Genomic DNA, 21626 nt, shown 5'->3' with positions numbered 1-21626 from the left:
AAAGTATACATATATACACACCTACAAATACTTGTATATACACATGTAGACAAAAAACATAAAATACATTCATGCGCAAACACAAAGACATACAAGTGAAACATGTATACATGCGAACATATATATACATATATGCATACATAAGTATACATACACATAAAAAAACACACAAATATATACATATGTACATAGACATACACACATATACATACATATATATACATGCATACATATGAAAACACAAGCACAAGTGCATAAACATACTCACACATACATATATACATACATACATACATACATGCACACAGAGAATACATACATACACATAACCTAAGAATGTAATTAGAGCAAATAAGAAAAAGGCAAAGAGGTAATCAGTGAGACTATTTAAGGTTAATGAAAAGAAATTTGGACATATGTTTACGAGAGGAAACTCTTTCATCTCTCAAATTTAAAATAGAACCATTCATTTTCATAATTATATAAGACTCTTCAAGGCATAAAAGGCACATTCTATTTCTAATCCTATAAGAGGGGGTAAAAGAAACAATATTCCAAGAAATTGAGAAATTTATGTTGTCTCTTTTAAGTTGCCATACCTTTTTGGATAAACTAGTAGTACTTTCTTTCCGAGGATCATTAAAAGATGATTTATGATTATTCAAACGTAATTTAAGAGGGGTCTGCGTGCAACCTATATAATGAAACCTAGAGAGATCATGTGTTGTAATAGTAGCTTTATATACAACATTTTTTTATTTTACAATTTCTTTTAACCTCACAGGTTTTAGGGTTTCTACAGTTACAATTGTTACTAATATTAGACATACTATTGTTATGTGTATGTGTGTCGATAGAGGAAGAGTTTGTGTGAGTATGGGAATCATTGGTAGAAGATACAGAGCTATTTGAATAATTGGGGTTAGTATAAGTATTATTTGTTTTTTTCTCTACATGTATGTACATTTTTACTTTAATATTGTAACTTTTTTCAAATAGTCTTGCCTATCACCTTTTAGCCTCATGTAAAATATATATATATATATATATATATATTTTCGTTTTTCAATATTAATATGTATAAAAACATGTGACATATTAATAAATGTACAACCATCCAGATATCTGAGTACCTTATTATTTTTTCTAATACATATATACATATATATATATATATATATATATATATATATATATATATATATATATATATATATATAGGTATATATATATGTATGTATATATAGTGAAGGTGCATGATTCAGTGGTTAGAGCGTCAAGCTTACGATCGTGAGGTTGTGAGTTCTATTACCGGACCGGGCTGCGTATTGTGTTCTTGAGCAAGACACTTTATTTCGTGTTGCTCCAGTTCACTCAGCTGTAGAAATGAGTTGCGACATCACTGGTGCCAAGCTGTATCAACCTTTTTGCCTTTCCCTTGGATAACATTAGTGGTGTGGAGAGGGGAGGCTGGTATGCATGGGCGACTGCTGGTCTTCCACAAAAAACCTTGCCCAGACTTCTGCCTCAGCGGGTAACTTTACATATATATATATATATATATATATATATATATATATATATATATATATAATCATAAATATATAGGGGTCAGCATAAGTTGCTTCACCAACATACTGAAAATTCAGAAGTAGCAGTCAAAGAACTACTGATTCTAAACTACAATTCTTCCTCTAAAGGATGCTATTTCTGAATTTTCAGTATGTTGGTGAAGCAACTTATGCTGACCCCTATATATTTATGATTATAAATGTTTTTACCAATAAAGGTTTTTTTCATACTGAACTACTTGGCAAAATTGTTAATTATTAATTTTATTAACTAATTGGCAATTCCCTGCCCTATATCTGTGTATATATATATATATATATATATATATATATACTAAAGAATAAAAAGTTTTGAATGGTACCACAATGGACTATATACCTGTTGTAATTTAGTTATCCATAGTCTGATGTTATTTCGGAATACAATTCCTTCAGGTATTCCTAGATGGAGTCGCTGCTATAATCGGTTTTCCAGTATATATATATATATATATATATATATATATATATATATTAAATATATACTTTTATAAAACAAATTTTACAAAATATATAGTATCTGTTAACAGTCTTAGCCAAAAACTCACAGTTGAGTTTTTGTATATATATATGTATACATGTCTCTTAAAGGATAGAGCTCAAAATCAATGCATTGAAGATACTTTATTGCAGCAACAATTATAATAACAGAAACAACCACAATAAGCCAAACCTATGCACATTTCAATAGGGTATCCCGGAAAAATAAACCACATCATAAGATGTCTCGTAAAATATTGTAACAAATTACAACATATTACAAATTTCTGGATACTCCATCTCATCAGGGTCGCATTATTGCCATCACCAATACTATTATTAGCAAAACACACACATCATCCAAGAGGGTGAAAGAATAATCGACGGCACGCAACCTAGCATCGTTATTTTCTTACAGAAAATATATACTATATGTGTGTGTATATATATAAAATATATACTATATGTGTGTGTATATATATAAAATATATACATATATATATATATATATATACATATATATATAAAACTTTGATAACTTTGATAGGTTTTGGCCAGTATAGGTCCAGGTCATGCCTAACTCAATAGCGCCACCTGATGAAGTCTTTTAGTTATATATGGGGCACCGTAGCCCAATCTAGCAAAGAGTTATTGCTGTTGGAGACATATCCGGGTGTAGGAGGTTGGTCTGGGATTTTTTGCAGAAATTGAGCCGATAAGTTCATTAGCCCAGAACATTTCCCAGTTCTTGAAATGTCTAAGCAATGAAATACATAAGATTCTCACCTCCCCTTTTGTCACAGGATTAGCCCCCAGTTGCTTCTGGCATGCATTTCAGCTGAATGGACTGGGATAACATGGAATGAAATGCCTGTGCAGGGGCACAACATGCTATCTAGTTTCAACATTGAAACCACAACCTTCCAGTTGTGAGTCCAACACCTTAACCATTGAGCATTAGTAATAAATAGATTATGTTAAGTTTTTCTTTGAATATTGCTTTCCAAAAAGTCAGTGTTTTCCTTCTCTCTTGAAAACTGAAAAAAGCCTATTAATTTTGGTTTCAAGTTTTCGTGCAAGGCCTGAAATTTTGAAGGAGGGAGTGAGTAAGTTGATTACATTGACCCCAGTGCGTAACTGGTACTTATTTCATCAACACCGAAAGGATAAAATGCAAAGCCAACCTCAGCAGAATTTGAACTCAGAATGTGAAGAAGGATGAAATACCACAAAGCGTTTTGCCCAGCATGCTAACGATTCTGCTCACCAGCTTATTAATATTCCTTTCTATGAAAGACCTGAAATTTTAAGGAAAAGATCTAGTTGATTACATCAACCCCAATGCTTGACTGGTGCTTATGTTATCAACCCCAAGAGAATGAAAGACAAAGTCGACGTCAGCTGTATTTGAACTCAGATTGTGGAAACATGAAAAGCCTCTAAGTTTGGTGAACTAATGGTTCTGCCAGCTCACTGCCTTATTAATATTGCCATTCCTAAAAGAGGTTTTTGATATTGATTATGTTATGGAAAGAACCTACTTCTTTGATCTGTTCATCTTTTGAGGTTCAGATATAGTTATCATTAATACTATTTCAAAGTAATTAAATAACCATAGCTATATGTTTAACGTTTGATACATGATCTCTAATGACAGAAATCAGCAGTGATCAGCATATTTATGTTCAGGTTTGTGAGAATATATTGAGAATGGATACATTCATATTTCATTCAGCTTGACTTTTTTCTTCAGTGTTTTCAGTCTATTATAGACTGACCGAGTTGATATATTCCTAACTATGTAAATGGCAGGGCAAAATCAAAACCTTGATTTGATTTGATAATTTTTTGTAAGTATTTATAAATCTAAATTCAAACTTAATTTTAAAAAATTACAAAATATTTTATTTTTCAGTGAATCTCAACTGAATCCTTTAGAAATATCTGACTTGTATCTCTATCATATGATAATTTCTGCTCCTCTCTACTTCATGCGTAAATATACACGCACTCATATACACATTTTCAGCTAAAAGTAATCTCTTATGAAGTTTAATAAAATACAATTTTAAATAATTTAAAATAAATTTTCTTTTTTTAAAAATTTAACAAGAAACTGAATTAAATTTACAAATGTAAGATTTTTAAAAATATTTCATCAAATAAGATTCAATAAGATAATTAAAAACTTATATCTTTTCTTATAGAAACCTCCCATTGGCAATCTTCATCTCAATGAGTCTTGTAATTACTGTCTATCTCATTGCAAATATTGCTTATCTTGGAGTTTTGTCACCTTTTGAAATGCTCAAGTCTACTGCTGTAGCTGTGGTAAGTACTTCGAATTGTTTTACTTGTTACAAATTCATACTTTGTGTGGTAACTTATTCTAAATTTTGTTGACTTTGTATTTCTGTGTAGTGTACTTAATCAACTTTTCTTATGAATTCTAAATTTATAAATATATGAATACTTTTCATTCATTTGTTTAACATCTATTCTACCATGTTAACATAAGTTTGGACAGGGAGTCATTTAAAGCAAGATATGGTTAGGTGCTCATTCTGTCACCAGACCTAAACTGTTTTCAAATAAGGGATGTTAATTCGGGAAGGTTTTGAAAGCATAGTAGCATGTATAAACTACACAATATAAACAATGGACTCACAAGAAATTTAATAAAATCACAGATAGACTAACAGAAAAAATAAACTTTGTACATAACAGATGCACTGGAGCAATATTTACTATGAGCTCACTGGAATTAAACCCTTTTAGAACTATTACTAGTTCCATGAAAAAAAGCACCCAGTATACTACTTTGTAAAGTGGTTGTTGTTAGAGAGGGCATCCAGCTGTAGAAATTGTACCAAACTCATCACCGGAGTATGGTGCAATCCTCTGACTTGTCAGATCCTGTCAAACCATTTCACCATTTGGCCAGCATAGAAGTCAGTTTTTATATAATGGTGGTGATGATAGAGGTCGCAACAGTGATTGTGTGTATATATATATATATGTGTGTGTGTGTGTACATACATACACAAATAGGTGTGTCATATATATATATATATATATATATATATATATATATATATATATATATAATTATATAAAAATAGATGGAAATTGGTTCAGTCACTACAGCTGTTTCAAACTATCTTTTTTATTCATGAATAGAATTATTACATCAGGCAAAAAAATAATCTCTTATGCAGGTTCCTTATACAGTTAGGGAGTGGCACTTCACACAGCTGTCTTCATTCATACATGACCATACCAGCGCAGTTGCCTCTTGCATAACACATTTCATGCTTCTTATGCTCAACTTTTCTCTCAGGGTACTTACACTCCATCGTGTATGCACACTGACATTATACATCCAGCTGATCATACCAGCTTCATTTCTTTCAAGCCTATGCATGTCCTCAGCATTCATGACTCATGTTTCATTGCCGTGTAATATGGCAGTTCGCATACATGCATCATACAGTCTACTTTTCACCGAGTGAGAGGCCCTTAGTTGCCAGCAGAGGTAGGAGCTCCCTGAACTTTGCCCAGGCTCTTCTTACTCTTGTCGCTATACTCTCAGAGCAACCAACCCCACTACTGACTTGGTCACCTATGTACCAGAAGCTATTAACTACTTCTAGTTTCTCCCCTTAGCATGTGATAGAATCTGTTTTCTGTACATCTTCAGTGTTTATTGCCCCAGTGCATCTGCCACACACAAAAACTATTTTCCCGGTTAACCTTCCTTTGATATTGCTGCACCTTTTATGTATCCATAGTTTATACTGAGTACATCATATGTAGTTTCTATCCACACCTTTTCTACAGATCAAGCAGGGTCATCTATCTACCTGAAGGGGTTTGTGATTTGACAGCCTTCCTACTTACTAAGACTTTGGTTTTTACTAGGTTAAACCTAAGGCCCTTCGATTCTAGACTTTACTTGCACACCATAAACTTCATCTCTAGTTCTGGCAAGGTTATCAGCCAGCAAGGTCATCAGCATAGAGGAGCTCCCAGGGGCAGCCTGTTTTGAATTCCTCTGTTATTGCCTGGAGGACTATGATGAATAAGAGGGGGCTGAGGACAGATCCTTGGTGAACCCCTACTTCTACTCGGAATTCTTCATTGTAATCGTTGCCAACCCTCACCTTACTGACAGCGTCCCTGTACAGAGCTTGTACAGCTCTTACCAGCCACTCATCTATTACCAGTTTCCACATTGACCACCAGATAAGGGATCGGGGGATCCTGTCAAAGGCTTTCTCCAAGTCAACAAAAGCCAAGTACAGAGGTTTATCTTTCGCTAGGTATTTCTCCTGCAGTTGCCTTACCATAAATATAGCATCATTGGTGCTTCTCCCTGGCACGAACCCAAACTGCATCTCATTTAGGCTAACTATCTCCCTAATTAGTTGGGCTATGACCCTCTCTGTAACTTTCATCACTTGATCCAATAATCTGATACCCCTGTAGTTATTTCTATCTAAAGCATTACCTTTACCCTTGTAGCAATTGACTATGGTGCTGCTACATTAGTCATTGGGTATGACCCCTTCATGAACTATCTGATTTACGATGCAGGTAACAAGACCATAACCCACACCGCCAGATATTTTAAGCACTGATTCTTCATACCCTTAATTGGTTTATCTACCTGGGAACTATCAATTCAGATTGCTCGTCCCCCAGTTGGGTCAACCTTTGGCAGACTCTTCTCCTCCCATTCATTCTCCACATTCAGCAGTCTTTCATAATGGCATCTCCAAGCCTGTTTCTTTGTGTGCGCGCACACGCACACACACACACACACACACACACACATATGTATATATATGTGTATATATATGTATATAATGTTTTTGTATCCATGTATTACTGTGTATGGTAATGTATACATGCATAGGCATGTATATTGGAGTTTTTATAACTATTTATATGGTTTTATATACTTTTTTTAATGTGCTTTATATTTTTATATTTTCATTTTTTTTCATTTTTAATTTTTATTTTATTCTTATTTTATATTTGTATTGAATTTTGTAAATTTATTTCAGCAGAATGGACATATAACTGTTGTGCCAACATTTAAAATCCAAGTGGGAAGAAGATTACATTAAAAAAAAAGCCATCTTGACATAACCAAGGCTAGCAGGCTAGTAATTAATTCTAGCTTTGACTATGTCAAGATGGTTTTTTTTATGTATTCTTCTTTCCCACTTAGATTTTAAATGTTGTCACGACAGTAAATATGTCAATTCTGCTGAAAGAAAATTTCAGTAAATTTTCTGTATCTTTGTGCAGCTGAAGATTGCTCTGCATTTTACATTTAATGTAATGCACACATTACTTAAATAAATGGAGTAGCATGAAACATGCGTACTGCAATAACCTTTAAAATCCGTGTTGCCTTTTTTTGATTTTTGATCACCTTGTTTTTGGAATTGTTTGGATAATACCATACTATATTCTGGTGCCTAAACTTAAGTGCCACATTCAATTTTGAATCTAAATTTATATATATATATATTTACGTTCCAGAGAAAAAAACTACAAGTAGTTGATAGCTTCCGTTACCTAGGTGACCAAGTCAGTAAGCGGGGGAGGGTGCGCTGAAAGTGTAGCTACTAGAATAAGAATAGCTGAGAGCTCTTACCTCTGATAGTGACAAAGGACCTCTCGCTCGGAGTAAAAAGGCAGACTGTATGACGCATGTGTACAAGCAGCCATGTTACATGGCAGTGAAACATGGGCCGTAAACTTGCAAGAAATGAATCCAGTCTGCTCCAATGGATGTGTAATGTCAGTGTGCATACTCGACAGAGTGTAAGTACCTTGAGAGAAAAGTTGGACCTAAGAAGCATCAGTTGTGGTGTGCAAGAGAGACGATTGCGCTGGTATGGTCATGTGGCAAGAATGGATGAGGATAGCTGTGTGAAAAAGTGCCACACCCTAGCAGTTGAGGGAACCTGTGGAAGAGGTAGACCCAGGAAGACCTGGGATGAGGTGGTGAAGCACATACCTTTGAACATTAGGCCTCACCGAAGCAATGACTAATGACCGAGACCTTTGGAAATATGCAGTACGTGAGAAGACCCAGCAAGCCAAGTGAGACCTAAATCCAAGACCTCTGCCAGGGGTGTAGCCAGCCCACTTATGCGTACCTTTCCTTCTTTGGACACTAAACTCTTCTTGCGAAGACCGGTTGGGGCAAGTGAAATCGAAATCGTAATTGAACCAAATTCGATGACTGGCATCTGTGCCAGTGGAGAGCTAACAGCACCATCCGAGCGTGATCATTGCCAGTGTCAACTGACTGGCACGTGAAAAAACATTCGAGTGAGGTCGTTGCCAGTGTCACTGGACTGGCTCCTGTGCAGGTGGCACGTAAAAAAACACCATTTTGAGTGTGGCTGTTGCCAGTACCGGGTGACTGGCCCTTGTGCCAGTGGCACATAAAAGCACCCACTACACTCTCGGAGTGGTTGGCGTTAGGAAGGGCATCCAGCTGTAGAAACTCTGCCTGATCAGATTGGAGCCTGGTGTAACCATCTAGTTTGCCAGTCCTCAGTCAAATCGTCCAACCCATGCTAGCATGGAAGACGGACGTTAAACAATGATGATGATGATGAAGATGATGATATTTACATATATATATATATATATATATATATATATATATATATATATTTACATATATATATTTACATTTGTATATATATATATATATATATATATATATATATATATATATATATAAGTACATATATATGTATATATATGTATTTATATTTATATATGTACTAGCAGTATAACCCGACGTTGTCCGGGTGTGACTTATTACGCCATCTACGATAAGTCTTGCTAGGTGAAAATCAACTGAAAAAACACTTATGATGTAAATATGTTCGTAATTCAAAAGACGATGAAATTAAAAGGGCAAGTTTGAAAGCTGTTTTGCGTAACATTATTAATCGTACGTAAATTTCATCCGTCTAATTGGCTATACAAATGATATGTGCAAAACAACTTTTTGCACTGCCTGATTATACATAGCAGGGTAATCCCTTTTCGCAGGAGCTAGGATGCCAATTTCTGATGAAGCAATTGCTGGCGATCTGTTGCTACACATTTTTGCCAGAATTCTAACAGATTGGGCAGAAGATGTTGATGCACCATTTTGCATTATGTTCAAAGTAGCTTCTGGAATGTGGTGAATTGCTGCAGTCTGTTGCTGTCTTTTTAAACCGGTTGCTTTCTTTCCCCAGCAAGCTCTCTTCTTTGGAGGCATAATCTATGTATATATTAAACAGAACAACAAAAGTTATAATAGATGGCAGGGTCGGTAGTTTTCACATTTCGGTAATTTTGCAGATTAACATCCGCACGATTACTTAACCCTAACACTAACACTAAATCATAACCCTAAAACCCTAACCCTAACCCTGACCCTAAAACTGTAACTGTAACACTAACCCTAACCCGGTAATGTTCAAGTTTAGGGAGTTAAAAAAAGAAAACAAAAAATATTCAAGGGAAATAACTGAACGACTTACCAGTATTGTCCGTAGTACTCTGAAATGTGTTTTCTTTTAGCTGTTTATAAATAAATCACACACGTGTTTTTTTTTTGTTTTTTTTTCACACGGGGTTTTTTTTCTAAAACAGCATGCGACAGAAGGAGAGAACTTTGTCGATGGAAATGATAATGAAATTCAACAGATATTAGATATTTATTCAAGGGTCAGCATGCAGTTCTAGAAATTAACCTACTCAACATTATAAACGTCAGAAATGGCAGCCAAAAAATAAACGAATGTTTTTTTCTTTTGGGGTTGAATTCCGCCATAGAAATTCATGTAGATAAGATGAAAATAAGGTAATCTTCAAGTTTAGAGAGGTAAAAAAAAAGTAAATAAAAATATTCCGGTCTTCCACGAGGCATTTTCGATCTCTCAGTTAACTTCAATCAAATCACATGTGTGATTTATTTATAAACAGAGTAGTACGGATAATACTGGTAAGACAATAAGACGTTCCGTTACTTCACTTGATTTTTATTTACTTTTTTTTTATCCCAAAACTTGAAGACTACCCCCTAACCGTAACCCTAAAACCCTAGTGAAAATCGTGCGGGTGTTAATCTGAAAAATTACCCACATTTGTAATGAAGTTCAGTGATTTTGCAATGTGTTGTCCTGTCGGTCAAACTAAAGCATGAATGTTCTGAGACGCCTTACGGGAGTCAAGAAACAAAAGGAAAATAGTGTAATAGATGCTTTTAAAAAGAAAAAAGGATTTTATCCCTTATATGTATACTGTTCAGTATCTATGCGTTGAATAAAATCTATCTTTCTACTTGTACTACCATACATTTCAGCGCTTCGAAAAACAAACTTGTTTGTTTACATACAGCGTAACTAAAAGCAAAGTTTAATCTATGACTTTGTATGCATAAGAGAAAGTAGGAGTTATCGTTCGTAAATGTTCATAAGAGAAAGTAGGAGTTGAAAGGATTTGTAAAGGTCGTAGAAAGAGGAAATGTAGGTTTTATTAGAGGGGGGAAATGTTATTTTGTGCAGTTTAATGGATTTTATTGGTAACTGTGATTGATTTTGACGGAAAAAATGGCGCAGTTACGTAGGTTATGGTATTTAGAATATTAATTCCGATTGTTTCATTCAAGAAATTTGGAATTGTGTAAATGTATGAATTGGATACACATATACACACACTCACAAACTCAGCTATATATATATATAGATATATATGTACTTATATATGTATATATGTATATGTATATATATGTGTATGTACATAGTGTGTGTGTATATATGTATATATATATATATGAATATATGTGTGTATATGCATATGTGTATATATATGTATGTATGTGTGTGTGTGTGTGTGTGTGTGTGTATATATATATATATACCCTTGTCATTTTCCCTATTTGTCTCTGATGACGGAATATCCCATACTCTGGGATATCCCAGAAACAGCTGCAAGACTTTGAATTTTTTTTCCAATAATAATATTGTATGACTTGAGATGTTTGCCTTGCCTTAACGTTTGTTGTCCTCTATTATAATCATATATCTGCTGCATCAGAAAATCTTTACATTGTATCATATATTTGTTTAATATATATACATAAGGAATGCAGTAATTAAGAATGGAGCAGAGTAGTCTCCACATCTGGTAACGGAGTAGCTGAAATATTTGCAAACTCCATAGTCCGATAGTATTCACGGTCATCATGTACTAAACCCAGTTTCATTGCAGCCTCTTTGTAACTATAGCAAACTACACCATCAATAGTCCTCATATCTTCAAATGATGTAGCTTCAAGAATATGATATAGTAAAGCTCTCAGATTGAATTGCTTTTGTTCCTTTGGTGAAACAAAGTAGATATGCCTAATTGAGTGTGTTATTATTTTTTCTGAGATGCCACATTTTCTCACTATTATTTCATGTGTAAAATTCAGGGAAACCAGAAGAGTGTAATGTCCATACAAATGAGTTAGCTGGTGAGTCCCGGTTAACTCACATCCATTCAGTGAGATTGGACCTGTCATGTGTGTGGATAACATGTTCAATATCATCATCATCATTAAAGTAAATGTTTTGCTGTTGGGGTAAATGAACTGTAAGCTGTTGGACTGCAGGATATGAACCCTGTAATTTGAACCTTAAAATCCTCCAGACTGCCTCTGATGCAGATACATAGTGGCCATTGATATAATTTTCAGTTTCATCTTTTTGTGTTTGTTGTGCATTGGTTTGTCCACTAATATTGACCGTCACCTGATCATGACCTTAATGAATATATTTAACTGATTTTATAGATGCACATATCTCTACATTACAATGACCTCCATACTTGACTAAAAAGAAGGGGGAATATGGTACTACTGAACGATTATCTAATTCAACATTAGACTTTGTAAATGTAAAGCCATTATTTTGAATTTGGTAAAGCGGACAGCCATTATAACTGTGTCATGTATTTTCCTGAAAGTCTTTTGGGAAATGTTTTTTACATTTCCCATCAACCATACATGTTGCATTGGGTTTATCTCTTCCACATGGACCATGTAGCATGCTTAGGGTGACATGTTGAAAGAGAATTGGTTGTGTTTGTGGATTTGGAAGTTCTGCATAAACAAATTTATCTGAATGTTTTGGATCTTTACTTAATATGAACAACATATGACAATGGGGTAGTCCATGCTTTTGAAACTTTATAGTCCACATGTACCCTGCAACCTCTCTCAAAGCATTCTTCTCCAAAATATCATGCAAGAGATCCCTAAGTTTCATGTTAAATACTCTGTCAGTTAAATCTGGTCTGTCAGCTGGTGTCCGTCCTGGATAAAGTTTGTCTGTGATACCAGTCAAGCAATGAAAATTCTGACACAATTGAAAATTAAATTATGGAGATGTACTTGCAGAGCAAGTGACCTGATCTGAGATCATGTGCTGAAACAAAAACAATTGCAGTGTGGAAGGTGTTTATAAGCCATTTAAGAACACACAAAAAAAAACTGTTAGATTCACTTCAACATTTAAATTTAATTTGTGAAAATATTTTCGTTGCTCTGAAACTGCGACCTGTTCTGTAACAAAACTTCGTGCTGTATCTATGCTGCATGAAGTTTTGTCAGTGAATAGATCGCAATTTATGAATTTTTTCAAGTAGAAAATGAAAATATAAAAACAATAGTGATAAGCCTAATTTCCATTCCAACCCCAAATGCAGGCTGATCAACTCGTCCAAAAGGGAGATAGGTATCATTAGCAAGCATATTCTCAATACTATCAACTGTGACATCAGAAGGACTCTAAGATTGACTCAATGGAACTCCAGTGCAGCTGTGATAGACTGGTTCCATGGTATTGAAAATAAATCAGCCTGCAAATTCACCCAGTTCGACATTGTTCACTTCTACCCTTCCATATCTAAACCTCTCCTCCTGAAGGCCCTAGCTTTTGTTGAATAATTTATCAGCATTAGTAATCTTGATATCAGAATCTTCATGAATACCAGGAAGTCAATTCTGGTCCATGACAATTCCTTCTGGATGAAGAAAGAAGGCAATCCATTGTTTGATGTTTCTATGGGGGGAGCTCTGATAGAGCTGAAATCACCGACATCCTTAGGTTGTACATTTTGGATACCCTTAAAGGACATACTCATCCACATAAGTTGGCCCTTTATAGGGATGATGGCCTGACTATCTCAAGCCATATGAATGGCCATGCCGTGGATTGGTTCAGGAAGGACTTGATAAAAATATGAAAAGCATTCGACCTGTCCATAATGGTTACTACCAACCTGAACACAGGCAAATACTACCCCTACAAGAAGCCTAAGGAAGAAACAGTATATATCTACAACACCTCCCACTGTAATTAGAAACCTGGTTTCAGGCATTAATAGATTGGTGTCTAAACTCTCAGCCAATATGGAAATCTTTAATAGGGCTGCCACACTACAAAAGTGCTTTGGCTAGGAGCGGAGTTTCTGAGAAACTCACATATGTGCACAAACCCCTTCTTCTCACCCCAAGAGAATTATGAAAAGGAAAATAATCTGGTATAACCCATTTAACCTAAAAGTTTCTATAAATGAGCCAGGGGTTTCCTGTCATTAATAAAGAAACATTTCTTCAGAGACCATAAATATTACAAACTCTTCAATCCCCACAATGTCAAGGAAAGCTACTCCTCCTTAGACAACATCACATCAACAGACATAAAAATGCACCCACACAACCCCCAACCCCAACCTGCAACTGCTGAAAGCCTACCACCTGCCCTCTAGAAAGATCCTGCCTTTCAAGGGCTGTAGTATACAGAGCCACCCTTACACCATCCAATGGCATTACTAGGCAGTATACAGGCATGACAGCCAATGACTTGAAGGGAAGATACTCCCAGCATTTGCATTGATTTAGATCCAGGAGCAGAGAGAACTCCACTTCCCTGTCACATTTTTCTCTGGAGACTTCATGACCTCCCAAATGAAATACCCAGCATCGTCAACAGGGTACCACCATATTTATCTGATGCTCCTAATTGCTAGCTGTTCCTCCACAAAAAACTGCATATCAGCTATCAACCCACAGTACCCATCAATAATTTGAGGTATCATATTGCTGTCACCAGAGGTACACTATTCTGGTAAATTTCAAGCCACTGGCCACCGACAACCTGGATATACTTCCTTAGTACCAGCACCACCTGCACCAAGGTCATTGTCACCAACTAACCCCCATGAACAGTACCACAAATCACCAATCCTCCAACACTTCTTCATGCCTGTCTACCCACATACTCTCACCCCTTGTATATAACCACATGAGTATATGTGCATGCACGTGTATGCATCTGCTCACTGTATGCATGTGCACAGATGTGTGCATGCATTAGTGTACATGTACGTACATGCATGTGTTTGTGTGCATGTATTCATGGAGATAAAAGTGTGCACACGTGTGGGTGTATATGTGTGTGTTTGAGCACACACAGATGTGTGAATGCACAGATATATGGGCATACACATGTACGCATATATATATATATATATATATTCCCACATCTACTGCCCCCTCCTACTTCTCCCCAACCATGTGAATGATTTTCTGTCTACCACACACTCAATTTCTTGATCACCATGTGGTATTTCCCAAGTAATTGTTGTCACTGAACTACCAACATCAAACTGCAGCACCATGTGACCTTTCTCAGCCAACCACAGGCCAACATCCAGTAGTAAACATTGACTCTCTTCAATCAAACTCTCATTCAGACTCCAATGGCTGAAGACTAGGAACATGCTTGAAACTCAGAGTACCAAGGAGTTTGAATCAAATTGTTTTAATCCATACATATAACTCCCAATAAATGAGTTGAGTTCCCTTCTTTCTTTTGTCTATTCACTCGTTTATATATATGTGGCCTGATCAATAAGTATCCGGACTGTTGCCATAGTAACAAAGCTAAAACACACAGTGAAACCACTTGGCACAGATTGACCTTGAGTTCCGTTGTGCATGCACACTAAGTTTTGATGTTCTAGCTCACTTCCACTGTTTACAGCAGTGCTTGGAAGGGAGGTGTGTAGCATGTGATTGTTGCATTGACCATGCCCGAGAAAGTTGAGCAGAGAATCTGCATCAAATTTTGCCAAAAGTTTGGTGATGCCTGCTCAGAGGCCAATACAAAGTTTTCAAAAAGTTTTCATCATTCTTGACACAATCAAGGAGATCTTGTGCAGCTGAATTCCGAGTGTCTTTTTAGTCAGTTGAAAGTAGTTTGGGCACAAACTTGGCAGTCACATGTCTCATACCCAAATCTTCAGTGATAATGGACTGAACTAAACCGTAACTAATCTGCACATCCTCTGATAACTCACGAATGGTGATTTGATGATTTCCCCTCACAGCTACACGCACATCTGCAATGTTTTTCTCAGTTCTTCTGGTTGTGGGTCTCCCAGAACTTTTGTCAATATCGACATTTTTTCAACCATCTTGGAAACATCTGAACCACTCGTACACTTGTGTGAGGCTCATGCACTCCTCTCCATACACTTTCTGCAACTTTGCATAGGCCTCTGAGCAGGTATAGCCATGACAATTTTCTCTGTCATGGTCAATGCGATGATCACATGCTACACACCTTTCTTCCAAGCACTGCTGTAAATGGGGGAAGTGAGCTAGAATGTTAAAACTTAGTACACATGCACAGCAGAGGTCAAGGTTAATTTGTGTCTAGCGGCTTCACTCTGTGTGCTTTAACTTCGTTACTATGGCAACAGTACAGATATATATATACACACACATGTAGTAGTGCCCCAGTATTCACGGGCACCTGCAAATATTGGACTTGATCCATAAAAAAGCCTATAAATGTCAAAATATAATGTAATATATATATATATATATATATATATATATATATATATATATATGTAATATTTAATAATAATTTAATAAAAATAAAGTAAAATGTACTGTTACTCACCGATAATGAATGATATTGATTTAAGATGATGTTGAAAATAATGACAGTAATGACTGCACCACAAAGAAGATTTAAAGCTCTTGAGGTGACGCCTCTTCTTCGGGTGTTTTAGATGTATCTTCATGCAAGACTTCTTGGGTGGGCTTGAAGAACATTGTGATAGGAAGTTGCTGTTGTTGTTTCTTTGTGATGGTGAGTAGAGTTTTATATGTCTGCATATTTTGAAATTGGAGAGACTGAACCATAAAGGGATCCCATGCTTCTGCCTTCCCTTGCAATTCCTTTGCTGTTCTTAAAAGGTCGGACAGATGTTTGATTGCCAGGCCCACCTGATCCTCTTCTTCCTTTGGATCTGGCACTTCCTCCTCCTCTTCGCTGGCAGACTTCATTAATTCCAACAAATCTTCATCTGTCAGAGTTTCAGAGAGAGCAGCGACAAAGTCATTGACCTCATCTTGCGTGATGTCGTCAAAACCTTTGCCAGTGTCACCGCATTGTTGACAGCCTCATGCTGAATATCTTCAGGTGAGAAGCCCTTGTAGTCCTGGACACACTCTGGCCACACCTTCTTCCAGCATGTGATGAGGATTTCTTTTTTCATATCTTTAAGAGCAGTGTGGATGACTGACAATCACTTTGCAATAGTGAAATTATGCCAGTATTCCTTTAACTTGAAATTCTCATCCAAATCCATTACATCCAGAAGTTGTTGGAGTGATTTCCAAGTGTAAAGTGCCTTGAAGGGACAGATCACACCTTGATCCATAAGCTGGATGAGGGAGGTGGTGTTGGCAGGGAGGAACTCAACTTGTACTTCCTTTTGATTCAAATCCAAAGAGTGACCACCAGCATTATCCATAACAAGCAACACCCTGAATTTCATGCATATGTCTTGGAGGTATTCCTTGGCTTGAGGGATGAAGCTTTGGTGGAATCAATTCAAAATTAGACTTTTAGTAATCCAGGCCTTTGGGTTGTGCATCCAGTGGACAGGCAGCCGGTTTTTATTATTTTTGAAGGCCCTCAGGTTCACGAACTTGTAGATAAATCCTGGTTTCATTATGAAGCCAGCAGCATTGCCACACATAATTTGTCCTTCTGTGCTTTAAATCCTGGGGCTCTGGCATCGTTCTTCATGATGTACATTCCGGAAGGCATCTTCTTCCAGAACAAGCCAGTCTCGTCCATATTGAAAACCTGTTCCGGCTTGTATCCCTTGTCTTTGATGATCTGCCTGAAGGTCTCAAGGTACTTCTTGTCGGCTGATGCTGTCTCTCCATGCAGGGAAGCACACTTTATTTTAAACCGTTTCTGGAAACAGTCAAACCATCCCTTGCTGGTTTGAATAACTTCAGGCTCCAGTGCTGTCAATGGTCTTGGTTGTGGTTCTTTGGTGCCTTCTGCTCCGTCTCCTCTGTTGAACTGTTGGTATAATTTCCTCACTTTCTCACAGATGATGTTACTGCTCAAGGGAATGGTTTTCTTCTTGCAGTCACTAATCCACAATGCCAAGACAGATTCCATCCTGACAGTCTCACTATCAGATTCCATTCTCACTATCATTATCTTTTTGGCACTTACACAGAAACTTACCGCTACAGTAGTCCTGATCACCACCTCATTCTTCTTGATGTAGCATGTTGTGCTTTCGTTGACAACATAACAGTAACCTACTGCAGCATAACTTTTACCTTCCTGGAATATATCCAGCAGATGTACCTTCTCATGGAGTATCATAACCCTTTTCTGGCACTTAGGTTCACTGCCAGAAGCCTCAGAAGGTGTAGAGCGTTTGGGTGGCATCTGTGAAAAACACACTGCATAAAATACAGCACTCAACAAAATACTCGAGATAGCTACTGGACGCAGTTTTTCCCCAAAAAACCTTACAAAATCTTCCTTTCATCTAATATGCACATACCACCAATGGGAGATTGAGCAGAGATTAAAAATAATCATGGTTTTGAAAAATTTAGTTTGTATTACCACTAGATACAGTAATCTATACTATAATAATAAGATAGATAGAGAGAGAGGGATCATCAAGCAGCCTTATTTCAATGAGGTTATATTGGCTCACAACCTTAAAAATTGTCCTGTTGAAATAAACAATGTGTATGATCAAATGTAGCAATGATTTTTAAAAAGGCACTAGTATAAAGATAACGTTCAGTCTTGTGTTGTATATATCTTTGATCTGTCATCGTCAGCCCAAGTAATAGTGGTGTGATACACTATATATATGTATGTATATATATATGTATGTGTCTGTATGTATATATATATATATATATATATATATATATATATATCTATATATATATATATATATATATACACTTTCCCTACACTGAGAGGTTGTTGTTGTTGTTGTTGTTGTTGTTGTTGTTGAGAGACAAATACAGTGAGAGAGAGAGAGAGTGTGTGTGTGTGTGTGAAATACAGATAGATATCACTATACTAATTAGCAAGCTTTGATTGAAAGCAGGAATAAGAGATACAAGATTCAGTGTAGTTGTATCTAAGACAATCAAGTGACATGACGTGCGGCTATTCTAATCAGAGGGAGATTCAACTGCGAAGGGACGTTCATGGAACCAGAAAATATGGTATATTGTTATTAATAATTTAGCCTTAGAAAGTGTGGAAAATATATATATTCCCACGAAAAAATCCATAAAAAATTGCAGACAATATTTACGATTCCACAAATAGGTGGTGGTTTCCGCGAATAAGCAAGGGTAGACTGAAGTGGCTGCTTTCTCATATATAAACAAAGCCATTGCTAGAAAGAATCATTGAAACAAGTTATTGATAATGCAGTGTGAGACCCTTATATGACTTTTGAGTCCCATCAAAGAATTGCACAGTTGAGCTGACTGGCAGAAGGAACAGAAGCCACAATGTGTGTGTAATATTTATTCCAGAAAAATTTTAGAAAAATACTAAGGTGGTTTAAAGTTTGATCTTTTTCACTTAACAGGAAAACAGAATTTGTGTGCGATAGCTGTCATAAAATGAAAGTAAATATTAGAAGACCCAGTTTTGAACAAAATGAAAGCAATGCATGAAAGACAATACATAGACACAGAGAATGAGTGATAAAGAGTGTGGTAAATAATAAAGACTGATGGTGACAGATAGAAAGTAGGAGTGTTGTTGATCAAAAATTGTATTTTTTTATTATTATTTATGGCTAATTTGGTCTTTGGGATGCAGACTTTGAAAATAAAAAGTTTTTTTTGTTTTTTGTTTTTTGTTTTTAGGAACACACTGTTTCAGAGCCTTTCAGGGTTAAACACATATACATAACCACATACACTCGCATATATATACAATTTAAAAACACCATTCGAGTGTGATCGTTGCCAGTGCCACCTGACTGGATCCCATGCCGGTGGCACATAAAAAGCACCGTTCAAGTACGGTCAATACCAGTGCCGGTTGACTATTCCTGTACCGCCTGACTGGCCCTCATGCCGGTGGCATGTAAAAAGCACCACTACACTCTTGGAGTGGTTGGCATTAGGAAGGGCATCCAGCTGTAGAAACTTTGCCAGATCAGATTGGAGCCTGGTGCAGCCTTCTGGCTTGCCAGCCCTCAGTCAAACCATCCAACCCATGCCAGCATGGAAATCGGATGTTAAACGACAATGATGATGTGTGTATGTGTGCGTAAAGACCTGGACCAATGAAAAATGTATTCAAGAAACAGTCACAGTTGAGGTTAAAATTAAATGTTGGCATTGATATATTATGAAATAAAACCCTACATACTTGCCTTATTTCTACTGAGACAGCTGCAGGAGAAATACCTAGCTAAGGATAAACCTCTGTACCTGGCTTTCGTTGACATGGAGAAAGCCTTTGACAGGGTCCCCCGATCCCTTATCTGGTGGTCAATGAGGAAACTTGGGATAGAAGAATGGTTAGTGAGAGCTGTGCGAGCCATGTACAGAGATGCTGCCAGTAAGGTGAGGGTTGGAAATGAGTACAGCAATGAATTCCGGGTAGAGGTAGGGGTCCACCAAGGTTCCGTCTTCAGCCCCCTCTTATTTATCATAGTCCTCCAGGCAATCACAGAGGAGTTCAAGACAGGTTGCCCCTGGGAGCTCCTCTATGCTGATGACCTTGCCCTAATTGCGGAGTCACTATCAGAACTAGAGGAGAAGTTTCAGGTGTGGAAGCAAGGTCTAGAATCGAAGGGCCTTAGAGTCAACCTAGCAAAAACCAAAATCCTAATAAGTAGGAAGGTAGATAAAACACAAACCCCTTCAGGTAGATGACCCTGCTCAGTATGTAGAAAAGGAGTAGGTAGAAACTCTATAAGATGTACCCGGTGCAAGCTATGGACACATAAGAGGTGCAGCAACATCAAAGGCAGGTTAACTAGGAAGTTAGTTTTTGTTTGTGGCAGATGTTCAGGTGCAATAAAGACTGTAAACAAACAGGAAACAACTTCTATCTCATTCCAGGGTGAAAAACTAGAGGTAGTCGATAGCTTCCGCTATCTGGGCGACCAAGTTAGTAGTGGGGGTGGGTGCGCTGAAAGTGTAGCTGCTAGAATAAGAATAGCCTGGGCAAAGTTTAGAGAGCTCTTACCCCTGCTGGCGACAAAGGGACTCTCACTCAGAGTAAAAGGCAGACTGTATGACGCATGCATACGAACAGCCATGCTACATGGCAGTGAAACATGGGCTGTAACTGCTGAGGACATACGTAAGCTCGCAAGGAATGAAGCCAGTATGCTCCGTTGGATGTGTAATGTCAATGTGAATACCCGTCAGAGTGTAAGTATCTTGAGAGAAAAGCTGAACATTAGAAGCATCAGTTGTGGTGTGCAAGAGAGACGATTGCGCTGGTATGGACATGTGGTGAGAATGGATGAGGATAGCTGCGTGAAAAAGTGCCACACCCTAACAGTTGAGGGAACCCGTGGAAGTGGTAGGCCCAGGAAGACCTGGGCTGAGGTGGTGAGGCAAGACCTTCGTACATTGGGCCTCACCGAGGCGATGACTACTGACCGAGACCTTTGGAAATGTGCTGTGCGTGAGAAGACCCGGCAAGCCAAGTAAGATCGTTGCCAGTGCCCCTGGACTGGTTCTTGTGCGGGTGGCACATGAGATGCACCATTTTGAGCGTGGCCGTTGCCAGTACCGCCTGACTGGCTCCCGTAGGATTTTCGAGCGAGATCGTTGCCAGTGCCCCTGGACTGGCTCTTGTGCGGGTGGCACATAAAAGACACCATTTCGAGTGTGGCCATTGCCAGTAGCGCCTGACTGGCCTTCGTGCGGGTGACACGTAAAAGCACCTACTAGACTCTCTGAGTGGTTGGCGTTAGGAAGAGCATCCAGCTGTAGAAACTCTGCCAAATTAGATTGGAGCCTGGTGTTGCCATCCGGTTTCACCAGTCCTCAGTCAAATTGTCCAACCCATGCTAGCATGAAAAGCGGACGTTAAACGATGATGATGATGATGATACTTGCAC

General features: G+C 37.3%; 2 protein-coding genes across 6 annotated transcripts in view; one reads left to right on the top strand and one right to left on the bottom strand.

The window, feature by feature from the left end:
• Window positions 1-21626, top strand: part of LOC106871182 (large neutral amino acids transporter small subunit 1-like) — a 93080-nt gene that overhangs the window by 44103 nt on the left and 27351 nt on the right. The window contains exon 5 of the mRNA XM_089365420.1: window positions 4298-4421. Coding sequence (XP_089221546.1) covers window positions 4298-4421 — 124 coding nt within the window. The remainder of the gene's footprint in view (window positions 1-4297; window positions 4422-21626) is intronic.
• Window positions 1-21626, bottom strand: part of LOC106884152 (protein-cysteine N-palmitoyltransferase HHAT) — a 287547-nt gene that overhangs the window by 249634 nt on the left and 16287 nt on the right. The gene's annotated exons all lie outside the window — the stretch shown is intronic.

The sequence above is a fragment of the Octopus bimaculoides genome, chromosome Z, assembly GCF_046866305.1.
Source record: "Octopus bimaculoides isolate indiv1 chromosome Z, ASM4686630v1, whole genome shotgun sequence".
NCBI lineage: Eukaryota > Metazoa > Mollusca > Cephalopoda > Octopoda > Octopodidae > Octopus > Octopus bimaculoides.
Note: the sequence above shows the minus strand (reverse complement) of the source record. Positions and strands in the feature narration are given on the sequence as shown.